The following is a 20,206-nucleotide window of genomic DNA, read 5'->3' as shown; positions in this document are numbered from 1 at the left end:
CATAATTTGTATTGTAAAAACTTCTAAGGATTTTAAAATCTTACTCCGATCATTGAAATCGTAATAGCTGACAATAGAAGGGCAACTGATCTGTGTGTGGAGTTTGGGGTGGCGTCTGTGTGTGTGAAGATTGAGGTCGGCGTGAGGTTTTGGGTGTGGAATTTGATTTTGATATATTTATGGATATTTTAGTGTTGATGTTTTTTTATGGGTTTTTGGTATGATGGCTTCCCGGCCGTATTGGCATATCGTCCTATACATGTCTCATTCGTGTTTGCGAGGCGTGACCAGGATGTAGACGCCATACTTGGGCCTCAGCAGGAAGGGTGAGCTTTCCATATTGATGGATTCGTGACCTGGCGGTATCCTGAGGTCAGCTGCCAGGATCAGCTTGGCCAGGGCAACCTTGGTCTCCAACAGGGCGAACCGCATGGCTGGAGAAGAAATATCGTGTAATTAACAACTGAAATGCGTCTGTAAAGGAACTTCAGAGGCTTGGATGACGTCTGCTTCATTTCACTGGTCTAAGTCGATACTTTTCCTTCTATAGTGCCTTCTCTCTCCTTGCTCTCGAGACCCTACCTCGCCCCTTCCTTATGTAGAAAAGAAGTTCATGATGGTTATACTATTAATAATAATAATAATAATAATAATAATAATAATAACAATAATAATAATAATAATGATAATAATAATCATAATATGCCGCTTATGTCAACAATGCAGTGTAAAGTAATAAGGATATATGTATCAAACAAAACAATGGCAAGCTGTAATAAGAAAACTAAATCGCCGGTGAAGATGTGTTAGGGAGTCTTAGTTGAAGAGAAGACGGAGGTGGAAATCTTGAGCATATTTACGTTTCCTTTTCCTTCTTTCAGAACAGCTCAAGAACATTTTTTTTCTTAAATTGTATATACATAAAATGTACATCAACATATGAGACATATGAAGAAGTTCAGGGAGCTCTTGCCTCTCCTGACATTGAGAGGACTCTCCCTACGTGCTAAGCATGTGTTAGGAGTGTAATGCTGTATGGTAGTGAGACCTGGGCAGTGAAGAAGGAAGATATTCGCCGGCTCAGACGTACAGAAATGACAATGATTAGGTGGATGTGCAGTGCGTCCCTGCATCCAAGGCCTGGAGGGGCCGGGTTTACGATGGAAGAGTTGAGAGGGAAGATGGGACTGGAGTGTATTGGTGTTGTAATGAGGAGAGGTAGATTGAGATGGTTTGGAAATGTGGAGAGGATGGGGGATGATAATTGGGTGAGGAATGTGAGATGTGTTAATATTGGGGGTGGGATTATGAGGGGTAGACCGAGAAAGACATGGGACGAGATCATTAAGTGTGACCTCAGGGTTAAGGGACTGAACAGGGAGGCTGCAATGCAATGGATCGTGCAGCGTGGAAAGCCGCCATTAGGTGACCAAGGCCGACACATGCAAGCATGGTGGAGCCTTTAAAAACGAAACGAAACGATCAACATATGAGACACCAGACCTTTCTCCATTCTTCCTTGCATCATTATAGTGTGTTCTTGGCTTGGGGTGAAATTTGATGTTAAAAGATTGTTTTGATTTGTGTTGTCTGGTGTTAACTATTTGTTTATCCATCCGCCAGTCAGTCAGTCAGTTAGTCAATCATTCAGTCAATCAGTCAGTCAATCAGTCAGTCAGTCAGTCAATCAGTCAGTCAGTCAGTCAATCAGTCAGTCAGTCAGTCAGTCAGTCAATCAAGTTAGTCAGTCAGTCAGTCAGTTAGTCAATCATTCAGTCAATCAGTCTGTCAATCAGTCAGTCAGTCAACCAGTCAGTCAATCAGTCAGTCAGCCAGTCAGTCAGTCAGTCAGTCAGTCAATCTTGTCCTTTACGTGAAAACAAATTACAGATACAATACATACTTGCTCGTAAGTTTCCTATAATACTTTCACATTAACGTGGCCCAGATTTTTGTCCTTTTGATGGTTTTCTGGCCTTTGGTTCCTTCTTTTTTCATTAAAAAAGAAAAACATTCTTGATACAGCACTTCGGCCGGTATTCCTGTCTGGTGAGGAGGCTCCCTAACCCCTCTTCCTTAGCGATTTATTTTCCAAACTCCTCATTAATATCCGGTGGGCTGCTTCTTATGTCATTTCAATATCCACATAGATTGCATGAATAACACAAAAGAATATAGTAACGGAGCAGAATCAGAAATAAATCGGTAAGGAAAAGATGTTAGTAAGCTTCCTGAATAACACACAGGAATAAAGTAACGGATTTGAATAATAAATAAATCGGTAAGGAAGAGGTGTTAGTCAGCTCCCTAACCATACTAGAACACCGCCCTTCCTCGTGATTAATATAAGACTCTAGGTGTGAGCTGGGTGGAGGGCAGCGAAATGGCGGGTGACAGAGCGACATGGAGGCGATTTGTTTGAGGCCACCCCTTACGGGATTAAGCTGTCTGGCAATAGATGGATATGTAAATTGAATATCTTGCCAAAATTCAATATTCAACATAGAGAGATGGTAATTTCAAGTCAAGTTCGAGTGTTAGATTAAAAAGGACACAGAGATGCCATGTCTGTGTCCCATGTCTCATTCTGACCCATGTCCTATTCTGAAACCATGTCCTATTCTGACTCCATGTCTCATTCTAACCCCATGTCCTATTCTGACTCCATGTCCTATTCTGACCCCATGTCTTATTCTGACCCCATGTCCTATCCTGACCCCATGTTCTATTCTGTCCCTATGTCCTATTCTGATCCCATGTCCTATTCTGATCCTATGTCCTATTCTTACCCTATATGACCTCCCCTAAACTGTTCCGGGGTCCCATTCCAGAGGGCATGTGGGTGAAACTCTTGATGTTGACCTTGTTCTCGGGCAGGAAGCGGTCAGGCCGGAACTGCTCCGGGTCGGACCAGTAGCTGGGGTCGTGGTGAAGACTCCACACAGGGAACTCCAGCAGATCCCCCTCCTTCAGGTGCAGATTAGTTCCGGGGATGCTGGAGGAAAGGTGAGTGTAAATGTCTTGAATACACCTGTGACTGTCTTTGGGATTTAATTAGTTATATATAAGTCTGCCTATCAGTCTATATTTCCGTTTTTCTACTCGCCTACATGTGTATCTACCATCTGTCTATCTATGTCTGTCTGCTACTACTACTACTACTACTACTAGTACTACTACTACTACCTGCAAGCTATTACAGGAATGTTGCACACCATGATTTTTTACATATATCCCATTTTCCAAATGCTAAGGTGAAGTTGCATCCATGGTGCCACCTCTCCATGCCTTCTCTGGCTCATAGTCGCATCTATAGCTCATTACTGGGGTTCACTATGAACTCGAACTCCCAGTTTTTACATATATATAGTTCTTACGTGTTCATTATTAAGTTTTCCTCATGTAGGCTATTCATCAAGTGTTCATCTTCATCTATTCATCTCTAAGTGGTTTTACGTGTTCATTTTTAAGTGTTCACTGTTCCGTGTACTTTGCGTGCTCCTATTTGCGTGTTCATATTATTTATTTCTTGCACACCTTCTTTTTAAAACGGTTTTCTTTTCTCATCCCGCACACTTCAATATCTACACCTCTTGTTCACCATCTACATCGCTTGTTCATCATGTACACCTGTCTTCACCTGTAATCCTTGGTACACATCCGGTCCACAAACAGCGCTGGCGGGTATATCCTCAGGGACTCTAAAAAGGGAAGAGAGAAACCAATGTAAACTACCATGACTGCCTTGGTATACTCTTTATCTGTCTATCTGTCTATCTATTTGTCTATCTATCTTAGCAGTCAACAGCTCAGCTCCAGTAATATCTATATTCTCTGGGATTTTGGTTTAGATAAAACTGAATGACTCTTTCGCCAATCAAATCAGACATTGCCCTCTTCACTCGAGACAGGCGTAAATTTGAATCACGCGATTTCACTCTTCATTCAACTACTCCCATTGGACAGACGCCCAGAATTATAAGGACTGAATTTGGACACACACATAACCTCTCCTGGGCCTAGGAATTACGTCAAAGGCATGTTGTAAACTCGATATCTTGAAGGCACCAACACACACACACACACTTCTTTCAGTTGATTTGCATGAGGGAGATGTGCTTTAACTCGATCCAACCCTGTCTGAGATGGGGTAAAGCGAGATAATGATTCACATGTTGATGGGATAGCGGAAGATGAAACAATATGACAATCTGAATGTCAAGGGGTCGAGAAATAGCAGCACAAATTTAATATATGAGAGAATGCACCACAACTTTAATACACGAAGAAATGCAGCACAAATTTAATACACAAGACAATACATCATATTTAATACACAACCGTAACACAGGCATCCAGGAACTTGGCCTCCATGACCCCCTGGTAGGTCAGCTCCCCCTCCTCCTTCACCAGTTCCTCAAGTTCCTGACGAAGGCGCTGCTGGGGCTCTGGGTTCTTGGCAAGCAGGTGTGAGGAGAAGGCCACAGCGGAGGCGGTGGTGTCGTAGTCAGCCATCAGGAACAGGATGCACTGCGCCACCATCACTTTGTCGGCGAGGACTGGTGGTGGACGAGACAAAAATTTTAACCAATTTTGAATGACTTTCTTTATATAGTCTTCGAATCAATCAAGGGGGATGAAATTTAGCACGACATTATTTACAAATCTTGCTAAAATTTATCCCCAAACTGACATCGAGTTTATCCTAAGATCAAAATAGTTTAACTGGTATTTTTTCTGGTATATCTGTGAGCCCAAAGGTATTATTTCCAAGCTATGAACGACCCTGTCTTAATTCCTGCAGCATAAGATGGAAGGTGTCTGAGGGTAAGGTATACATACTTTCTCATTACGCTGTTCTACTTCCTCACAATATCGTAATTCTTCCCATTCATCTAATGCTTTCACGTTCCTGCCTCAGTCCCATCTCCCTTTGCGTCCACTCAACCATACGTAAAACAGTTCACTTCTCCATCTTCCCCATCAGTGCTTACTCAGGATCGACTCTCTCTCTCTCTCTCTCTCTCTCTCTCTCGATTTTCTCACATTTACTCTTCATTGTCTCCTATCACAAACTCTTCCATACTCACACACTCTCTGCTAACTGTTACCTTATGCAAACAACACCTGGTTTAATTCCAGTCTTCCACTCTGGTTTACATAGCTTTCCCACCTACCAAAACACCTACACCCGCCTCTCGCACTTACACCCTCCTCTCACACTTACACCCTCCTCTCACACTTACACCCTTCTCTCACACTTACACCCGCCACTCTCACCCCCAGATGCATGAACAGGCTGAATACCTGTTGAGATATTTAAGTGAACCTAATATGCCCTAGATGGACTTAGGTGGATATGAACTGACGAAATTGATCCCAGATTACCTTAAATGAACCTAAAATTGCTGAAGCGTACTTGATAAGAACTTGTATGAACCTAAAATTGCTGAAGTGAACGTGATTAGAACCTTTCACATCAAGTGTGTCTCAGAGAGTCCCAAACCAACCTGCATGGGCGTAAACAGATATAACAGTACCTGACCTTACATGACCACACACACACGACCTGACATTAACCTGGCTCAGTATGAACTGATGTCAAGTGTGACTGCAGGGATCATTTGGGCTAAATTTCTGTGTAATTAGGTACTTATCACACACGAGTAACTGATTATTTTGATTGCTGTATATCTGGTGGTGATGCTGGCTGCTGGTGCCTGAGGCTGTCCTGACTAATTAAAAGTATTTTGTTGACGAATGTGGCTTAAATCAGCACTTCGTAACACCTCTAAGAACTTTCTAAGATTTACCATTGCTCTAAGCACTTAAGAAAACAGAGATGAAGGAAATGCAGTTGTCTTCCATAAGGTGACAGACAAGATGGACAATATTGCCACTGGAATGCAATTAAGGACCTAATCTGAAGCTTCTTATTAACAGCTGATGTATTTTGTTCCCCAGGGTGGAAAATTAACCATTAAAAATCCCTTTCCACAGTCATTTTGTGCTGGAATATTTGGTATGGTAAAAGGCCATGTGGGGAGGATGGAGAGCGAAAGGACTAATGAGGAGAGTGTGTGCGAGTGAGGTGGACGAAGGGAAAGGGAGGCGGCGGCCGAGGATGAGATGGAGGGATGGAGTGGAGAGGTATATGAGAGTGGGGGGTGCAAGCTGGGGGAGGGCAGCGACACGGCCGGGGAAAGGGCGACATGGAGGCGATTTGTTAGTGGCTACCCCTTACGGGATTAAGGCGTCTGGCAATTACTAGATAGAAAGAAAATAGAAAATGGCCATGATGTGAGACATGATGAGAGAGAGAGAGAGAGAGAGAGAGAGAACCATTAACGATTTTGGGAAAGATAAAGGTGTGCAAAAACTTGGGAATTCAGAGTTTGTCTTGGGCGAGTGAGTGTGAACAAGAAAGTGTAATGACTATTGGCAACTGAAGAGCCAATAAGACAGTCATTCAGGTTTATCAAGTCTCAGTTTTCCCTAGACATCGAAATGGAGTCATGAAATTTACCATCCAGGTCCCTATGTGGTCCCTATCAGCTCTAAGTAGGAATAGGACAGGATAAAATAGCCTTGCCCAAAGATCACAGAATTGGCCCGGAAATCACACCTGGGGCATCACTTTCATGGTCCTAGTGTACTCCTAATTACATCACTTGCACTGCAGATGAAACTTTTACAGATATGGTATAGCAAAAAGACCTATGAAGAGATAGTGTATGTAATAAAAGGCAAAGGTCAATCACCATGCTTAACGGAGGCAGTGGTGGTGTCAGAGTCTTCAACCCGTGCCTCCAGTAAAAGGTCAAGAAGTCCCCCCTCTTTTCGCCGGTTTGGCGGGCCTGATGATCTCCTCTGCTACACTTCGGAAGAACTCCACCTCCTTTGGGTCCTCCTTCAGGCCCAAAGCATTGAACAGTCGTGGCCAGTTCCTCATCACAAGAAGCCTCCATACCAATAGTGACGATGCAGCAAAAAGAGTTCTGCTTTTTGGACGAAAAGAGGGTTTTCCTGTGTGAGAGAGTTACACTCGATGCCAAAAGCACAAGATGCGATAGTGTCCATGCTGAACCGTCCAGCTTTGTCCTTCACGTTAACAGACGGATTCTTTTCTGCATCATTAAGGCAGGAAGATACAAATGTGTCAGCAATATCAAACACATGGGAACATCCTTCGAATCTTCCTGGTGGAGAATGTTGGGGACAGGACAGCACGCAAGTCCTTTCCACTCCTGACCCATCTTACTTCCCAGCATGTCACTCATGTAGCTGTCGGGTTGGTTCGCACGAAGGGCCCCCTGTTCACGAAATGATCAAAGTCCTTTACGAATATGTTCTTGAGTATGTCCGGATCACACACCATCAGCACGGGACTGAAGCCATCATACAGGCCAAAGCAGGGACTGTTCTTGTAGGTGTGGTACATCTGAAACGAAGAAAATAAAATAGTTTCAGCCCCTGTAAAGTATGATGGTTACTTAAGCTCACAAAAGTATTTATATAACATACTACTTATACTCACACTGCTCTCACTCTCTACATTCAACAAATCCTCAAAGTGCTCCTTCCATCTCCTCAGTTTCTCTCTGTTCTCCACCAACAATCAATTATTCCTATCTTTCACTCCCCTACTATTTCCCCTTTCACACTGCCTTACTTTCTTTACCTCCTTCCAAAACCTACTTATGACATTTATATTTTTAAATTGTCACAAATACTTTAGTGTATTTACTGAAAACTTACCCATTACAACTATCTTCATTAGAACCGAAATTTTGTAAGATACTGACGTATACTCAGGTGTATATCCATCACTATTTATTTTGTAACAGAGTTTGGGCATACCGTGAAAATCTCTACTAATATTATAATAATATCCTTTATTAAAAAAAAAATAATGATATAATGAAGAGAAATAGCCTTTGTGCCACTCGGGAAAATCATCTGACCAGCAACAGAATTCAATCCATGGAATTTAAATAGATAACTCATAGAAATGAGCTTACTCTTTCAAATAATAACTTAGTACGATCATTAAAAAAAAAAAAAAAGTATTTTCAGTGATCACCATTACATTAGCCCATAAGATCATCATCTGTCAAACTGTGGAACCATTGTGCATAGTTAGCTATACATGCCATAAAATTTACTACCACACTGGCTTATAGTATATCGTATCTTTTTGTATCGAATAATTTTTCCTGGAATTGCCCATCCCTACTGCTAACTGATGCAGTGAGGCCTAGCCCGTCTCCGCTGCTGGCCAGGAATCCTGTTCAAGCTTGATATTCATGAATCATGCTGTTGCCTGTATTAACCAACATCGACCGCCATGTGGGAGGTTGCGCACTGGATTGAAGTAGTGGAAGTATTTCTGCAATGCAATACCGCAAATTTTGGACGAGTTTGCCGCAATCGAAGTTCCACAACTGAAATCATGCGGTCCGCTATTGCGGAAATCGTGGATTGCAGAAGTCATTGCGGAGGTGCCCAGCTCTGATTTATGGTTACCTCATTCCTTAATATCTCTTCTGTATCCTGCCTGCTTTCAGTGACAGCATCTCAGTTCTGTCATGTCCTTCGTTCTATCGTCCTATTACAAAATGCATGTTTTATGATGCCTGTGTTAAGAAACTGTATTTAAAAGTGACAAGTTACAGGGGATTGTTTTAACTAAGAAAGAAGTTACTAATCACAGTTGCTTATGTCCAGAGACTGATCAAGATTTTTTTTTCTGATACCAGGGAAGCTTCTGGTGTATGGTATGTTATATAAATACTTTTGTGAGCTTAATCATACTTTCCAGGGGCTGAACTTATTTTATTTCTCTTCATTTCAGATGTACCACACCTACAAGAACAGTCCCTGCTTTGGCCTGTATGATGGCTTCAGTCCCGTGCTGATGGTGTGTGATCCAGACATAATCAAGAACATATTCGTAAAGGACTTTGATCACTTCGTGAACAGGGGGGCCTTTCGTGCAAACCAACCCGACAGCTACATGAGTGACATGCTGGGAAGTAAGAGGGATCAGGAATGGAAGGACTTGCGTGGTGTCCTGTCCCCGACATTCTCCACCGGGAAGATTCGAAGGATGTTCCCGCGTGTGTTTGATATTGCTGACACATTTGTATCTTCCTGCCTTAAAGATGCAGAAAAGAATCCGTCTGTTAACGTGAAGGACAAAGCTGGACGGTTCAGCATGGACACTATCGCATCTTGTTCCTTTGGCATCGAGTGTAACTCTCTCACACAGGAAAACCCTCTTTTCATCCAAAAAGCAGAATCTTTTTTGGCTGCAACGTCACTATTGGTATGGAGGTTTCTTGTGATGAGGAACTGGCCACGTCTGTTCAATGCTTTGGGCCTGAAGGAAGACTTAGAGGAGGTGGGGTTCTTCCGAAGTGTAGCAGAGGAGATCATCAGGACCCGACAAGCCGGCGAAAAGAGGGGGGACTTCCTTGACTTTTTACTTGAGGCACGGGTTGAAGACTCTGACACCCGCGCTAAGCATGGTGATTGATCTTTGCCTTTTATTACTACACTATCTCTTTGCTATACCATATCTGTAAAAGTTTCATCTGCGGTGCAAGTGATGTAATTGGGAGTGCACTAGGACCATGAAAGTGATGCCCCAGGTTTGATTACCGGGCCAAATTTGTGATATTTCGGCAAGGTCTATTTTATCCTGTCCTATTCCTACTTTGAGCTGAAGTAGGGACCACATAAGAACCTGGATGGTAAATCTGACGACTGCGTTTCGATGTCTGGGGAACACTGGGACTTGATAAATCTGAATAACTTTGTTATTGGCCCTTCAGTTGCCAATAGTCATTACGCTTTCTTGTTCACACTAACTCGCCCAAGACAAACTCTGAATTCCCAAGTTTTTGCACACCTTTATCTTTCCCAAAATCGTTGACGGTTCTCTCTCTCTCTCTCTCTCTCTCTCTCTTACATCATGTCCAATATGAACACCTCTCTATTTTCTATCTATCTAGCTATTGCCAGACGCCTTAATCCCGTAAGGGGTAGCCACTAACAAATCGCCTCCAGGTCGCCCCTTCCCCTGCCATTTCGCTGCCCTCCCCCCAGCTCGCACCCCACACTCTCATATACCTCTCCACTCCATCCCAGCATCTCATTCTCGGCCGCCCCTCCCTCTCCCCCCGTCCACCTCACTCACACACATTCCCCTCATTAGTCCCTAGCTCTCCATCTTCCCCACATGGCCTTTTACCATACCAAATATTCCACCACAAAATGAAAGTGGAAAGGGATTTTTAAATGTAAATTTTCCACCCTGGGGAACAAAATACATCAGCTGTTAATAAGAAGCTTCAGATTAGGTCCGTAATTGCCTTCCAGTGTCAATATTGTCCATCTTGTCTGTCACCTTATGGAAGACAACTGCATTTCCTTCATCTCCGTCTTCTTAAGTGCTTAAAGCAATGGTAAATCTTAGAAAGTTCTTAGAGGTGTTCCCAAATGCTGATTTAAGTCACATTCAACAAATTTTTTTTAATTAGTCAGGACAGCCTCAGGCACCATCAGCCAGCGTCACCACAAGAAATACAGCAATCAAAATAATCAGTTACTCGTGTGTGATAAAATACTTAATTACACAGAAATTTAGCCCAAATGATGCCTGCAAGTCTCACTTGACATCAGTTCATACTGAGCCAGATCAATGTCAGGTCGTGTGTGTGTGGTCATGTGAGGTCAGGTACTGTTATATCTGTATACGCCCATACAGGTTTGTTTGGGACTATCTGAGATACACTTGATGTAAAAGATTCTAATCACGTTCACTTCAGCAATATTAGATTCATATAAGTTCTTATCAAGTTCGCTTCAGCAATTTTAGGTTCATTTAAGGTAATCGGGGGTCAATTTCGTCAGTTCATATCCACCTAAGTCCATCTAGGGCAGAATTAAGTTCACTTAGATATCTCAACAGGTAATTAGTCTGTTCATGCGTCTGGGGCTGAGAGTGGCGGGTGTAAATGTGAGAGGAGGGGGTAAGTGTGAGAGGCGGGTGTAAGTGTGAGAGGCGGGTGTAAGTGTGAGAGGCGGGTGTAAGTGTATTGGTAGGTGGGAAAGCTATGAAAACCAGAGAGAGGGGAAGACTGTAATTTAACCAGGTGTTATCTGCAGAAGGTAACAGTTAGCAGAGAGTGTGTGAGTATGGAAGAGTTTGTGATAGGAGAAAATGAAGAGTAAATGTGAGAAAATAAAGAGAGAGAGAGAGAGAGAGAGAGAGAGAGAGCAAAACGATCCTGAGTAAGCAGTGATGGGGAAGATGGAGAAGTGAACTGTTTTACGTATGGTTCAGTGGACGCAGCAGGAGATGGGACTGAGGCAGGAACGTGAAAGCAGGAGATGGATGGGAAGAATTACGATATTGTGAGGAAGTACAACAGCATAATGAGAAAGCATGTATACCTTACCCTCAGGCACCTTCCATCTCATGCTGCAGGAATTAAGACAAGGTCGTCCATATCTTGAAAATAATACCTTTGGGCTCACAGATACACCAGAAAAAATACCAGTTAAACTATTTTGATCTTAGGATAATCTTAAAGTCAGTTTGGGGATAAATTTTAGCAAGATTTCGAAATAATGTCGTGCTTAATTTCATCCCCCTTGATTGATTCCAAGACTATAGAAAGAAATTCATTCAAAATTGGTTTATATTTTGGTCTCGTCCACTGCCAGTCCTCACCGACAAAGTGATGGTGGCGCAGTGCATCCTGTTCCTGATGGCTGGCTACGACACCATCGCCTCCTCTGTGGCCTTCTCCTCACACCTGCTTGCCAAGAACCCAGAGCCCCAGCAGCGCCTTCGTCAGGAACTTGAGGAACTGGTGAAGGAGGAGGGGAAGCTGACCTACCAGGGGGTCATGGAGGCCAAGTTCCTGGATGCCTGCGTAATGGGTGTGTATTAAATATGATGTATTGTCTTCTGTATTAAATTTGTGCTGTATTTCCTCCTGTATTAAATTTGTGGTACATTCTGTCATATATTAAATTTGTGTTGCATTTTCTCGACCCCTTGACATTCAGATTGTCATATTGTTTCATCTTCCGCTATCCCATCAACATGTGAATCATTATCTCGCTTTACCCTATCTCAGACAGGGTTGGATCGAGTTAATGCACATCTCCCTCTTGCAAATCAGCTGAAAGAAGTGTGTGTGTGTGTGTTGATGCCTTCAAGATGTCGAGTTTACAAGATGCTTTTGACGTAACTCCTAGGCCCAGGAGAGGTTATGTGAGTCCAGATTAATTCCATGTAATTCTGGGCGTCTTTCCAATAGGAGTAGTTGAATGAAGAGTGAAACCGTGTGTTTCAAATTTACGCCTGTCTCGACTGAAAGGGCAATGTCTGATCTGATTGGCGAAAGAGACATTCAGCATTATCTAAACCAAAATCCCAGGGAGTATAGATATTACTGGAGCTGAGCTGTTGACTGCAAAGATAGATAGACAAATAGATAGACAGATAGACAGATAAAGAGTATACCAAGGCAGTCATGGCAGTTTACATTGGTTTCTCTCTTCCCTTTTTAGAGTCCCTGAGGATATACCCGCCAGCGCTGTTTGTGGACCGGATGTGTACCAAGGATTACAGGTGAAGACAGGTGTACATGATGAACAAGAGACGTAGATGGTGAACAAGAGGTGTAGATATTGAAGTGTGTGTGATGAGAAAAGAAGACCATTTTGAAACAAAGCGTGAAATAAATAAATAATATGAACACGCAAATAGGAGCACGGAAAGTACACGGAACAGTGAACACTTAAAAATGAACAAGTAAGACCACTTAGAGATGAATAGATGAAGATGAACACTTGATGAACACCTGAGGAAAACATAATGATGAACACGTAAGAACTATATATCCCATTGGAGCCCAGTGTCCAGAGTATTGGACAGAACTGGGATTTTTCGAGTCTTTATAAAGTAGGGAACCCCCGGGTAAGGACCTATGAGCTTCGCGACTATGAGCCGATAGGCGGAGGGCGGCACGCATAGTACCCCCCCAGTGCAATGCCTCGCCCACCACCCCTGGAATCCAATGGGATATATGTAAAATCATGGTGTGCCGCTGTAATAGTAGTAGTAGTAGTAGTAGTAATAGTAGTAGTAGTAGTAGTAACAGTAGTAGTAGTAACAGTAGTAGTAGTAGTAGTAGACATAGATAGATGGTAGATACACATGTAGGCGAGTAGAAAGACGGAAAGATAGACTGATAGGCAGACTTATGGATAACTAATTAAATCCCAAGGACATTCACAGGTGTATTCAAGACATATACACTCACCTTTCCTCCAGCATCCCTGGAACTAATCTGCACCTGAAGGAGGGGAACCTGCTAGAGATCCCTGTGTGGAGTCTTCACCACGACCCCCGCTACTGGCCCGACCCTGAGCAATTCCGGCCTGACCGCTTCCTGCCCGAGAACAAGGTCAACATCAAGAGTTTCACCCACATGCCCTTTGGAATGGGACCCAGGAACTGTTTAGGTGAGGTCATGTGGGGTCAGAATAGGACATGAGATCAAAATAGGACATGGGATCAGAATAGGAAATAGGGACAGAATAGGACATGGGGTCAGAACAGGACATGGGATCAGAATAGGACATGGAGTCAGAATAGGTCATGGGGTCTAAATGAGACATGGGGACACGGACATGGCTTCCCTGTGTCCTTTTTACTCTAACTTAGCCCCAACACTACTCTTTTCACTCAAACTTGTCTTAAAATTGCAATCTCTCAATCTTGAATATTGAATTTTGTCAACTATTCAATATATATATATATATATATATATATATATATATATATATATACATATATATATATATATATATATATATATATATATATATATATATATATATATATATATATATATCTTGCCAGACGCCTTCATCTCGAAAGGGTGGCCACAAACAAATCGCCTCCATGTCGCCCTGTCACCCGCCATTTCGCTGCCCTCCATCCAGCTCACACCTAGAGTCTTATATTAATCACGAGGAAGGGCGGTGTTCTAGTAAGGTTAGGGAGCTTACTACCACCTTTTCCTTACCGATTTATTTCTGATTCTGCTCCGTTACTGTATTCTTTTGTGTTATTCATGCAATGTATGTCGATATTGAAAAGACATAAGAAGCAGCCGACCTGATATTAATGAGGAGTTTGGAAAATAAATCGCTAAGGAAGAGGGGTTAGGGAGCCTTCTCACCAGACAGGGATACCGGCTGAAGTGCTATATCAAGAATGCTTTTTTTTTTTTACATGAAAAATGAAGGAACCAAAGGCCAGAAAACCAGCAAATGGACAAAAATCTGGGTCAAGTTTATGCGAAAGGATTATAGGAAACTTACGAGCAAGTATGTATCTCATCTGTAATTTGTTTTCACGTGGAGGACGAGATTGTCTGACTGATTGACTGACTGACTGACTGACTGACTGACTGACTGACTGACTAACTGACTGACTGACTGACTGACTTATTGACTGACTGACTAACGGATAAATACACAAATAGACAACACGAGAACAACACAAATGAAAACAGTCTTTTAACATCAGATTTCACCCCAAGCCAAGAACACACTATAATGATGCAAGGGAGAATGGAGAATGGTCTGGTGTCTCATATGTTGAGGTAAAAATTGTGTATATACCATTAAAAAAAAAATGTTCTTGAGCTGTTTTGAAAGAAGGAAAAGGAATCGTAAATATGTTCAAGATATCCACCTCCGTCTTCTCCTCAGCAAAGATTCCCTAACACATCTTCCTTGGCGATTTAGTTTTCTTATTATAGCTTGCCATTGTTTTGTTTGGTACATATATCCTTTTTACTTTACACTGCATTGTTGACATAACCGGCATATTATTATTATTATTATTATTATTAATGACTGAGGGTGAGATTTGGAAGCTTCCGGTGTTGCTGTTTGCTGATGATACAGTATTATTGAGTGAAGATGAATGGGAGTTGCAAGGTTTGGTGAATGAATTTGAGACAGTGTGTAGGAGGAGGAATCTGAAAGTTAATGTAAACAAAAGTAAAGTTATGGTTTTTGAGAGGAATGAAGTCACAGAGTGTGCAGTGAGGTTGGATGGTGAGGATATGGAGAATGTGAGTGCATTCAAGTACTTGGGTAGTGTGATGAGTAAGGATGGAACTTTGGGGGATGAAGTGCGTGAAAGGGTACAGCAGGGAAGGTAGGTTGTTGGTACACTGAAAGCAGTGATGAAAAATAGGGAGGTGAGTATGGAAGTTAAGAAGTCACTGCATGATAGTATTGTGATCCCTACCCTGACGTATGGAAGCGAGGCGTGGACCTTGCAAGAGGGGAACAAGTCAGGAGTGAGAGCAGTGGAAATGAGTTACTTGAGAGGAGCATGTGGAGTGACGTGGAGGGACAGGTTGACGAATGAAGAAGTGAAGGAACGTTGGGGGTGGATGTGGATGTGATTAAGAAGATTAGGAGAAATACGCTGAGGTGGTTTGGACATGTGAAGAGAATGGAGAATGAAAGACTGACTAAGAGGGTGTATGTAGGTGAGGTGGAGGGAGGGAGAGGGAGGGGTAGACCGAGGATGAGGTGGAGGGATGTAGTTGAGAGGTATATGAGGGAGGGGGGGGTGAGTTGGGGGGAGGGTAGTCAAATGGTGGTTGACAGAGCGACTTGGAGGCGTTTTGTCTGTGGCCACCCTTTGCGGGATTAGGGCGTCGGGCTATAGAAAGATAGATAGATTATCATTTTTATTATTATTATTATTATTATTGTTATAACCATCATGACCTTCCTTCCTACATAAGGACGTGGAGAGATAGGGTCCAGGAAGCAAGGAGAGAGAAGGCACTATAGAAGGAGAAGTATCGACTTCGACCAGTGAAATGGAGCAGATATCATCCAAACCTCTGAAGTTCCTTTACAGACGCATTTCAGTTGTTAATTACACGATATTTCTTCTCCAGCCATGCGGTTCGCCCTGTTGGAAACCAAGGTTGCCCTGGCCAAGCTGATCCTGGCAGCTGACCTCAGGATACCGCCAGGTCACGAAGACATCGAGATGGAAAGCTCACCCTTCATGCTGAGACCTAAGCATGGCGTCTACATCCTGTTCACGCCTCGCAAACACGAATGAGACACGTATAGGGCGATATGCCAGTACGGCCGGAAAGCCATCATACCAAAAACCCATAAAAAACATCAACGCTAAAATATCCATAAATATATCAAAAACAAATTCCACACCCAAAACCTCACGCCGACCTCAATCTTCACACACACACACGCCATCCCAAACTCCACACACAGATCAGATGGCCTTCTATTATCAGCTTTTACGATTTCAATGATCTGAGTAAGCTTAAAAACTACTTAGAAGTGTTTATAATACAAATTATGATCAATATTATCTACATAAAAGCACTCAATGGGAAGAAAATGGAAATAAAAAGCCTTACAAAAATCATGGACAACCTTCCCACGTCAAATTAGCTGAAGCCAGACTGACCACGAGACGACGAATTTAGCATCCCACCCTCCATCCCTCCCCTAGTTCATCCGCCCCCATCCTCCACAGGGGACAGTAATCTCAGGGAGACCAGATATCTCGCTACAACCCCACTCTCCACCAACTTGCAATTTTCCATGACCTTCCTCCTTTCACACTTATTCTTCCTCCTCCCCTCCTTCCCTCCATCCCCCTCCCTCTGCCCTATTTTTTCCCTTTTCCTCTGTTTTCTTTCTTTCCTTTCCCCTTATTCTCCTTCCACCTCTTGTCTCCCTCCAGCTCTTCCTCCTCCCTGAAAACACGCTTCCTCCATTCCCCGTCCATCCCCCCTCCCTCCTTCTTCCCCCCTTACCCCCTCCCTACCCCTCCATCCCCTTCTCCTTCTCTCCTTACCTACACCCTCCGATTCTCTCCTCCCCTCCTTACATTCTCCCTTCCCCACTATCCCCCTCCCTCCTCCCCCCCCTTCTCGTTCTTCCAGTCTCCCTTGGTGGTCTGTTGGGTGGGGTACTTCACATTATATACACATTATGTAAGTCCTTTATACCATCTTGTTTAAGTTGTCCTAATTAGTGTCTAGAGCTGACGTATATGGAAATGTTCCTGTCTCATCAGGCTCTCTTTCATATACTGATGTCCGCTATATTAGTTTGTGCCTTGACTGACAGTCAGCAGGTGATGAGTGCCGGTATGCAATGTACAAAGGCATTACATATCTGCAGGCGATGGTGTTCTCTTGACTGAGGTATTTCTACGATTAGTGAAGGTTTAGCTATTTGTATCTTTAGGACTTAGTACGGGTTAGCGATTTGTCTGTTAGGTTATTAGTTTTAGGATTTTTAGAGTCGGTATGTTTTCCAAAAAATAATGTAATGTTAAAAAAAGATTAAGAAATTAATAAAAATTTAAAAACATTAAAAATACTTTTAAAAAATATTATACATATATATATATATATATATATATATATATATATATATATATATATATATATATATATATATATATATATATACATATATATATATATATATATATATATATATATATATATATATATATATATATATATATATATATATATATATATATATGATGTCCATGTATTTACATATACATATTTGCCTTAATGATCAGGGGTTTCGGCCCAATGGTCGATAGGCACAAAAAAAGTCTTTCTAGAATATACGATATTTTAAGGACATTTACAGACACACACACACACACACACACACACACACACACACATAGAGGAACACAAAAGGTTAGGGAAATACGAGAAAAGCAAGACAAGACCTCTAAAGGTGACTTTCCAGAGTGTAAACACTGTGGCAGAGATACTAAAAAATGCAAAGAATCTTAAGGAAAAAGAGGAGTTCAAAAATGTATGGATAAAAAGATGCCTAACACAAGAGGAACTGGAATTACTGAAAGAGAAAAGGGAGGAAGCAAAAACAAAAAATGAGGGAATATCAGAAGAGGAGAAGAAGAAATTTTTTTTTACAAAGTAATAGGATTGCAGGTAAGAAAGTGGTACACAAACAGGATGGAAGAAAAAGGAGGAAGGTAGTAGAACCATGTCATGACAAGTATATGAACAAGATGATAAAGTTGATGTACTCAAATGTGGATGGAATGGTATCTAAATTACTAGAGATGAATGATTATGTCAGAGAAAATGAACCACAAATAATATGCCTAACTGAAACAAAATTAATACCAAGGATATCAAATGACATACTAAACTTAGAGGAATACAATATATGGAGAAGAGACAGATATTTAAAAAAGGAGGAGGAATTATAATATTAACTAAGAAAAATCTAAAAGTCAAGGAAATAAAACTAGATATACCATCACAAGTAGAACTGATTGCAGTAGAGATCGACACATCTGAAGGTAAAGTAATTGTAGCCAATTTGTACATGCCACCCAGATCAAACACATGGGAAAGAGACGAATATGAGGACCTGGCAGAGAGTACAATTCAGAGTGTAAGATCATTGCTACATAAAATGGAAGAGAAATCGGAAAGAATTATACTAAATGGGGACTTCAATACAAATATAAATTGGAATACTCTAGATATAAATAGCCAAGAAAGCTGTTGGGACCAAAAGCTCCTGGATCTTGTACAAGAGATTTTCTTAACGCAACATGTGAGGGAAACCACCAGAAAAAGAGGACTTGATGTACCTTCAGTGCTAGATCTAATATTTACAAGGCAAGAAAATGATATTGACAGTTTAATATATCACCCTCCACTCGGCAAAAGCGATCATGCAGTACTAAATTATAACTTCAGGATAGCATATGACATAGTAAACAGCAATGATAGTTACAAAAAGAGCCTAAACTATAAAAAGGGAAATTATCAAGACCTAAAGACGTATTTCTTAGAAGTTGATTGGGAAAATGAGCTTAGAGGACAAGATTTAAATGTTGTATATAAAAAATTTTGTGAATTTTATGAAATAGGAGTCCAGAAGTACATCCCACAGCACAAAGAAGCAGAAAAGAAATTACGGAAATGGTTCAATACAGAATGTAAAAAATCAAAAGAAAGAAGAGATTTGTTGTGGAATAGATACAGAAGACACAATAGTGAAAGGGCGTCTAATAATTACAAACAGGCAAGAAACGACTATACAAGAATAAGGAGGGAAGCCCAAAAACAGTTTGAGGAGGATTTGATAAATAAAAGTAGTGATCAACCAAAGCTGTTTTACAGCTATATCAGAAGCAAAACTAAAGTAAAAGATATAATACAATCCATTACGGACGAGGTAATCACTTATACACAAGAGAAAGATATTTGTGAAGCACTACATAAGAATTTCCAATTAGTTTTTACAGAAGAGAAAAATTTTGAGAGGGACTATGTGGAACACGCATGTCCACACATACTACCAAATATACAAATAGCAGATAAAGTAATACAGGAGGAGTTAAGTAGATTAGACAGAGGAAAAGCAAGTGGTCCTGATGAAATTTCATGTTGGGTATTACGAGAATGTGCAAAGGAGTTAAATAAATCATTATTTTTAATTTTCAAGAACTCCTTGAGTGAAGGTAAACTACCTGATATTTGGAAAAAAGGAAATATTGTCCCCTTATTCAAGAAAGGAAATAGACAAAATCCACTCAACTACCGACCATTATCACTGACCAGTGTTGTAAGCAAGGTATTAGAAAAACTTATAAGAAAAGCTTGGGTAAACCATCTAGAAGAACACAGTATGATAACAGAAAGACAGTTTGGTTTCAGAAAAGGAAAATCATGTGTTACTAATCTGTTGAGCTACTATGACAGAGTAACAAACACAATACAGGAAAGGGAAGGATGGGTGGACAGTATCTATTTAGATTTCAAGAAAGCTTTTGACACAGTACCACACCAGAGACTTTTATGGAAACTGTACCATCAAGGAGGAATTCGAGGCAAATTGTTTTGTTGGATGCAAGACTTTCTCATAATAAGAGAAATGAGGACAGTACTAAGAGGAAACTACTCATCATGGAAAGAAGTGACTAGTGGAGTACCACAGGGTTCAGTGCTGGCACCAATCATGTTTTTAGTGTATATAAATGATATAAACAGTAACACTGGAAATGATAGCTATCTGAATATGTTTGCAGATGATGCAA

The 20,206-nt window shown here is 41.4% G+C and overlaps 3 protein-coding genes across 3 annotated transcripts in view; 1 reads left to right on the top strand and 2 right to left on the bottom strand.

The window, feature by feature from the left end:
- Nucleotides 1-432, bottom strand: part of LOC145406127 (putative cytochrome P450 9f2) — a 9,315-nt gene extending 8,883 nt beyond the window's left edge. Inside the window, exon 1 of the mRNA XM_080277327.1 lies at nt 289-432. Coding sequence (XP_080133453.1) covers nt 289-432 — 144 coding nt within the window. The remainder of the gene's footprint in view (nt 1-288) is intronic.
- Nucleotides 433-2,790: 2,358 nt separating this feature from the next.
- On the bottom strand, nt 2,791-7,762 carry LOC145406126 (cytochrome P450 9e2-like). Its single transcript, XM_080277326.1, has 4 exons — nt 7,759-7,762; nt 7,044-7,199; nt 4,337-4,559; nt 2,791-2,995 (listed from the first exon to the last, which is right to left on the bottom strand). Exons 1-4 carry the CDS (start codon nt 7,760-7,762, stop codon nt 2,791-2,793), a joined length of 588 nt encoding a protein of 195 aa, XP_080133452.1.
- Nucleotides 7,763-8,347: 585 nt separating this feature from the next.
- Nucleotides 8,348-16,186, top strand: LOC145406125 (cytochrome P450 3A41-like). Its single transcript, XM_080277325.1, has 6 exons — nt 8,348-8,383; nt 8,855-9,530; nt 11,734-11,952; nt 12,589-12,649; nt 13,355-13,545; nt 16,017-16,186. The coding sequence occupies exons 1-6, from the start codon at nt 8,348-8,350 to the stop codon at nt 16,184-16,186; spliced, it is 1,353 nt and encodes a 450-aa protein (XP_080133451.1).
- Nucleotides 16,187-20,206: the final 4,020 nt, after the last annotated feature.

The sequence above is a fragment of the Coenobita brevimanus genome, chromosome 69 (assembly GCF_032717465.1).
Source record: "Coenobita brevimanus isolate Jiangsu-jjx chromosome 69, ASM3271746v2, whole genome shotgun sequence".
NCBI lineage: Eukaryota > Metazoa > Arthropoda > Malacostraca > Decapoda > Coenobitidae > Coenobita > Coenobita brevimanus.
This window is presented reverse-complemented; position numbering and strand designations above follow the sequence as displayed.

Coding starts and splice junctions, on each gene's coding strand:
- LOC145406125 (XM_080277325.1), top strand. CDS start 8,348: ATGTGGGAGGTTGCGCACTGGATTGAAGTAGTGGAA. Junction 8,384..8,854: donor ACTGGATTGAAGTAGTGGAA/GTATTTCTGCAA, acceptor TCTTCATTTCAG/ATGTACCACACCTACAAGAA. Junction 13,546..16,016: donor GGGACCCAGGAACTGTTTAG/GTGAGGTCATGT, acceptor TTTCTTCTCCAG/CCATGCGGTTCGCCCTGTTG.
- LOC145406126 (XM_080277326.1), bottom strand. Junction 4,560..7,043: donor TTGTGCTTTTGGCATCGAGT/GTAACTCTCTCA, acceptor GTCCACCACCAG/TCCTCGCCGACAAAGTGATG. Junction 2,996..4,336: donor GATGCCTGTGTTACGGTTGT/GTATTAAATATG, acceptor CCTTTCCTCCAG/CATCCCCGGAACTAATCTGC.